General features: G+C 49.5%; 1 protein-coding gene across 4 annotated transcripts in view; it reads right to left on the bottom strand.

The window, feature by feature from the left end:
• Nucleotides 1-4,857: 4,857 nt before the first annotated feature.
• The window catches only part of APLP2 (amyloid beta (A4) precursor-like protein 2), a 25,644-nt gene continuing 23,870 nt past the window's right edge, over nucleotides 4,858-6,631 (bottom strand). For all 4 annotated transcript variants that reach the window (XM_009073612.1, XM_009073611.1, XM_009073610.1 and 1 more), the window contains one exon: nucleotides 4,858-6,424. In XM_009073612.1, the coding sequence (XP_009071860.1) occupies nucleotides 6,323-6,424 (102 nt within the window). In that variant the 3' untranslated portion in view covers nucleotides 4,858-6,322. The remainder of the gene's footprint in view (nucleotides 6,425-6,631) is intronic.

Genomic DNA, 6,631 nt, shown 5'->3' with positions numbered 1-6,631 from the left:
CCAACCCCCTGCCATGAGCAGAGACATCCTCACCTAGATCAGGGTGCTCAGAGCCCCATTCAATCTGCCCTTGTGTAGTCAGCAAACACCTCCTGCAGGACACACAACCTCCTTCATGGCATTGTGACCCCAGAAATTCAGGCTACAGAACTCAGCCCAGTGGGGAGAGCAGTCAGGAGAGTCTGGGCCACCCAACAAGCCCCTAGTGATGCCAAGTGTGCCCAGAAGGCATCACAGCAGGCAACAGCATCGACTCAGGGTCTCAGGGCTCCACTCTGAGTGCTCAGGGTGTTGTAAGAGCAGGAGCTCTTACAAGGCCATGGCACAAGAGACACCTCTAATCAGCTTTAGAGCTCCACACAGCTTGCTAGAATCACTTCTAAGCTGAGTAAAGTACCTTCATCCTCATGATCAGCTTCCTTTCTCCAGGAAATGCATCCTCTGCTTCCTCCGATGGAAGAAACCCCACAGAACCTCCTGGGAAAAGTGATGGCTCATTGCTGTGGTCTGGGAGTCACCAGGAGTCCCAGCTGAGGCAGCTTCCATGGATAATGGGATCCTTCTGCTCCCCTGAGCACAGCACCTGGAGGAACAGCAATGCACATCGTGGCGTGAGCAGAAGTTTGGGAGCCAAGAGCAAACACACGCAGAGCCTCAGGTGCTTCACTCACTGCTGCACAGTCAGGCAGAGCAAAGCCCCAGTGTGCAGGCAGGGACTGGGAGCAGATGTGCTCCCTGCCATGGAGTGTTTGAGAGAACAGATGTGCTCCCTGCCATGGAGTGTTTGAGGGAGCAGAGGAGGAGGAGGAAGGAAATCTCTGCTCTCCCATGAAAGCAGAGAGAGAAGCTTGTGAGAAGTTTCTACCTCTGGAGTGGTCCCAGCCCAAGATCAGAGCAAGGACTTGGAGCAGCTCATGTTGTTGTTGTGGAGACTGCAGGGATGGTAGGAGGAAAAGCCACAGAGGTAAACTGATTCCCCTTTGTCCCTTCTGCTCTCATATCCAGGGATCATCTGGGGCAGTTTAAGGCATGGAAAGAGAACATTGTCTAAGGCACTTCCCTTCCCACAACACTCAGGCTGAGGGACCCACAGCTCCAGGAAGCTGTGAGGAGGGAGGATGAGGAAGCCAGAAAACAGGAATATCCAAACTGTTCCAGTCAGAGTCAGGAATTTCAGAAGAGCATTAAGCTTCACAGACTCTGTTCCATCACCTCCTCCCACTGACACCCACCCAGTAAGGTTTTGGGGAGACCAGACCATTTCCATCAGGTCCCAACCTCTCCCCTTCAGCACCACATCAGGTTGGTGATGGGTTCAGGGAACCTCCCAGATGCCATCCAGAGCTTGGCTGATGGTGTTTAACAACCATCCCAGCCCACACAGCCTGTTTTCCAGGAAAGCAGAGCTGCTGCAAATAAAATCCACACAAAGCTGTCCTGGCAGCCCACACGGAGAAGCTGCAGGGCAGGGGTTAAGTGCTCCTGCAGCAAAGCTCAGGCTCCCCACAGGTCACTGGGAAATACAGCAAAACTCTGATGTTTTTAACTCACTCCCTCCTGCAGAATCATCCAGACAGGAATTTAAGCCTCCTGTGTGCTAGGGCTGTGCTCAGCACAGGCTTCTCACCCCTTCTGCAGGGACCAGAGGGTGAGTCTGGGGAGAGGCAACACACAGCACAGGGTAAGGATGCTCTGAGTCCTGCACCAGAGAATCAGCTCTGAGCTGTTGCCTTACAGCTCCACGAGGCTTCCACCCCATGCTGCAGCCAAGGATCACAGGCAGGGAATCTGCACATGGCCCTGCTGAGGCCTGACAGCATGAACAGCTCCACTCACCCTCTCTCCTGCCTTACTCCTTGTCTCTGCTTCCCACTTTCCTGTTCCTGTGGCCTATAAAAAGTCTTTCTCTGGCTCATCACCGTTTGCTGTGCACCTCTGACAGCCTCTGCCATCACAGCAGAGCACTGATGCCCAAGTTGAACCTGCCCTGGAGACTCACACCAAGTCCTGTGTGGTGACACTGCACTGGGGCTGGACCAGAGGACACAGGACACCTCACCCCGAGACCTGCAGCTCTCAAACATCTAATAAACACACCAGGTCTCGGGATAAGGAGGGTTTTTTGTGCTCCCTCAGGTGAATGGCAGCAGAGGGAAAGGCACCAGGCACTGCCTCCCCAGGTCCTGCAGCTGCTCACAGCACCTTCAATCTCTGCCGACCACGATCGAAAACACCTCCACACAGCAGAGCTTTCCACATCAAAGCCAAGTGAGGCTGGGAAAATCAATCCACCCACGTTCCAGCCACCTGGCACGGAGCACTGAACAGCTTTGCTGCTCCTTGCCCCTCTGCTCCCTCACAGAAGAGCTGTAACAAACAGCTTTGCAGGGAGAATGGAGACAAACTGACCCAGCGCTTCCTCCACTCAGCATTCCCAAAGGACTCTCTCTCAAACGTCCATTTTCCTTATCAGAGCACTACTCTGCTCCTCTTCAGGCACTTTTAAAATCAGTTTTCTACTGACATGCAGCTCTCACAACACCCTGCAAATCTTCCCCCAACCAACTGCTCCACTGTGCTCTGACTCATCTCATTTTAAGCATCTTATCACCATGAAACTTCTGCTACTTCCCCCAACTCCTCCTTGCTGGGATCAGCCCTTCATTTGCTCAGGGACATTTACCAGTAACAACTGGGACTTGTCTTAGCATCAATCTTCAAGTGGCTACTTCTCAACACGACTTTTCAGAAGCTGTGGTCAAAACCCATCGCAAGGAATCGATCCCCAGGGCTTGGCAGCCTGTGCCAAACCATGGAACTAATAGACTTTGATTCCAGCCTGATGCATTTATTTTGCAGGACTAATAGAATTTATCAAAGGGAAAAATCTAATAGCCAAATTCGATTCTGGAATTCAATCCACAGCCCCTGTCATTTGTTTCTCTTGCAGGTCACCCCACCTGGGGGTGCAGTCCAAGAGAGGCTTTGGAATGAAGATGTGTTCTGGCATCATTTAAATTGAATCTAGTTTAAAATCAAAACTCTTACCCAAGTAGTTGTGACAAGCCAACAGAAGGCATTTTCTGGGACAGCATCTGCTCTTTCCTCAGAGCCTGAATAATTTAAGCAGAAAATGGAGGTTCCAGTGGAACCAAAGAGGCCATGTATAAGGAGAAACAGGACACACCATTGTTTCCTATTTGAAACTGCTAAATCACAGAATCACATAATAGAGTTGGAAGGGGCACATCAGAGTCATCCAGTCCAACCCCTGACCCTGCATAGACACCCCAACAATCCACCCTGTGCCTGAGAGCATTGGCCAAACACTCCTGGAGCTCTGTCAGGTTTGGGGCTGTGCCCACTGCCCTGGGGAGCTGTTCAGTGCCCAAACACCTCTGGGGGAAGAACCTTGTCCTGATATCCAACCTAAACCTGTTCCAGTGCCCAAACATCTCTGGGGGAAGAACCTTTGCCTAATTAATATCCACAAGTTCATGTTTCCTCCTCTCCCTCGCTTCATCCAGACCTATAGGGAACTGCACAGATCAATCTGAGAGAATTTTGTCATTTGCCCTCCTAAAATGCCATTCAAATGGCAAAGACTCTTTGGTCATTTCACCAAGAGAGAGGGAGAGGAGGAATCTGCATTCTAAGTTACACTTCAGAAGAGAAGAATGAGACAGGAGCAGAGACAGCTTTGAGCTTTACAGGCTGTTGGTTTTAGGTGTTCTGGAAGAGAGGCTTAAACCAAACAGTTATTTCCCTTTGTAAAACAACATCAGCAGCAGTGCTACAGTAAGCACTAACCAGAGTCAGCCAATTCCTGCCCCAGGGCTCTGTGTCTTGAAGGTATTTCAGCTCTGGCCATCCACGAGAAGCATTCACACAAACTGTGTCACTGTGAGGTCTCTTCCCAGGCTCTCAGATCTAGGAATTTTTAAATTTCTTGCTGTCCTTCTCCCAACCCCATGTCCCAGGCTGGTGAGCACAGAGCCAGCACAGCCCAGTACTGTCCAGACTCACTCCTGGTGGCTCTGGCCCTGCGGCTCTGCGGAAGTGCAGGTGGATGACCAGGACAGGAACAGCTTGTCACTGCAATGTCTTGGCTCTGCTCACTCCCAGAGGCTGTGCCAGCAGCCTCCCCCATCCCAGGAGCAAGGAGATTGAGAGAGTCATCATGTTCAGGGGTTGGAATGGAGCTGAGAGATGATCCAGCCCCAACCCCCTGCCCTGGGCAGGGACACCTCCCACCAGAGCAGGTTGCTCAAGGCTTTAGCCAACCTGGCTGTGAACACTGCCAGGGTTGGGGCAGCCACAGCCTCCCTGGGCAACCTGGGACAGTGTCTCATCACCCTCACAGGGAAAAACTTCTTCCTGATACTTAATCTAAATTTCCCTTTCCATTTCTCCCCATTGCTCCTTGTCCATGGCTCCTAACCCAGAGTCCCTCTGCAGCTTCCCTGGAGCCCCTTCAGCTCCTGGCAGGTTGCTCTGAGGTCTCCACACAACCTTCTCTTCTCCAGATCCACCCACAGACTCTTCCACAAACAGCCAGAGACAGGCAGCAGCTCTGGCTCTACCCAACCTGTGCTCCAGTGTCCAAGAGCTGTTGTAATGCTGCTCAGCATCCTGTGCAGCAGTTTAGCATCCCTCCTCCTCCTCCTTCCCCTCTCCACAAAGGTCAGCAGCATCTGGGAATACCACAAAAGACTCCAGGCATGGTTATACATCAATACCTGCACAGTTCCACTCGCTGAGGTGGAGGTGGACAACGTCAGGGAAAAGTCTCTGTGGGTTTGGCAGGACATGGTGAGAGAGAGAACTAAGCCCGAGAATAAAGAGCAGAAACAAATCTGGAAGTTAAAGTGTTTATTGATGTGTTTAAACTTTGTACATTCCCCACAGACCACACTAAGGAGTTTGCAGGTAAATCTGTGCATAGTGGGAAGAGACACGGAAAAGGGAAGAAAAAAATAAAGTCACAGGAAAATAGAAAAAATACACCACAGGTTACCAGAACCTCCAGATTTAAAAAAGCCGTGAGCATTACACCAACTATACAAGCATTACAAAGACATGATGGTGAGTGGAACAATACCCCTTTTGGTCTTCTTGGGGCCTATGCATCCCATTTCCCTTAAAGCAGGCAGTATCCCTTTCCCAACGTGTCCCTCTCGTCCCTCCCCAGCTCAGTGAGCTCTCTCAGCTCCCAAGGTCCTGATTATTGCAGTGATTTGTCTGGGCTAACACCCAAAGCTGTGCCCAGGGCCCAACATCACCCAGAGAGATGCAAAGGCTCAAAAATCTGTGGCTCTTAACTACTTACCATGTTGGCGAGGCAGAGAGCTGGGGGAGTTAGAAAGTAGTAGCAGGAGGGGCTGTTAATGCCAGGTGAGTACTGAAGGAAACTGGCTGAGAACGCAGGATTTCAACTCAATACCAGGAACTTCCAACTCTAGAGCAGAACTGAATCTGGGAGGGGAATGTGCAGACCCCAGTATGCACAAACCATGTTCTAACATTCCACTAGAATAACTACAAACAGAGATGCTAGAAGCCTTTTAACTCCTTGCCTCCAGGGAGTCTGGATTCCTAGAGCCCAAGCTGCTAAGCAGCAGGGTGCACACCACTGGCATATGAGGATGGGGGTTTTTTTCTCTTTTTTTTTCTCTTTTTTCTCTTTTTTTCATCTTGTTATAAGGACTTTTGTTAGTTATCATTCCCAATTGCTTCCGTGCTTTTGCTGTCATAGCTCCTATCCCTAAATTAATCTCTTTGCAACTCCCAGTGAAATTCACTTTAAAAAAAAAAAAAAAAAAAGGAAAAAAAAAGAATACTGCTTTATATATAAAAGCCAAAATGACTGAAGAGCCACAACTGTCTCCTTTTTTTACAAGGTGGGCTGGTACAAATGAGCCTCAATATACAGGTGGTCTATCAGAAATAAAAATCAACATTTCCCATCTTATATATAGAGAGCTTGTATCAGACAACAGGACAACAGAACTGGTGGTTTCCAGATTATTTAAAAAACAAAAAAAACTACATCTCAGTCAAATATCTGCAATAGATCCATTTTTTTTCCCATTTAAGGAGATTTATATATCATATTGTTATATTATCATTTCTTCACCCATTTAAAAGAATGGAAATTGCAACTCTACAGTAGTAATTATAGTCTTAATGATCCAGGAGTTCTGAATGTAAGATGAAGTCCTCTTGAAGCAACTGTTGGTCAGTAGTTGATCCAAAACACTGGACCACTTTGGCCCTCTGCCCTGTGCCCTTCCTGGCCAGGGCTGGTGTATCTTCATCTCTTTTATATCTGCATCTGCTCCAGGTATTTGTAGGTGGGGTTCTCGTAGCCGTGGTTCTGCATCTTGCTCAGATGCCTCTCCTCAGGGGTGAGCATCGGGTCAACCTGGGGAGGAACATGTTACTGCTCACAGGAGGCACGTGCAGGGTTTGTGTCACAGAACCATCAGGTTGGAAGAGACCTCTCAGAGCATCAGGTCCAACCATTAACCTGTCACTGCTGGAACCCCTAAACCCTAAACCAGATCCTCCAGTGCCACATCCAGACACCTTTTAAACACCTCCAGGGATGGTGACTCCACCACCTCCCTGC

This window comes from Acanthisitta chloris, unplaced genomic scaffold (assembly GCF_000695815.1).
Source record: "Acanthisitta chloris isolate BGI_N310 unplaced genomic scaffold, ASM69581v1 scaffold22784, whole genome shotgun sequence".
NCBI classification, from domain to species: Eukaryota; Metazoa; Chordata; class Aves; order Passeriformes; family Acanthisittidae; genus Acanthisitta; species Acanthisitta chloris.
Note: the sequence above shows the minus strand (reverse complement) of the source record. Positions and strands in the feature narration are given on the sequence as shown.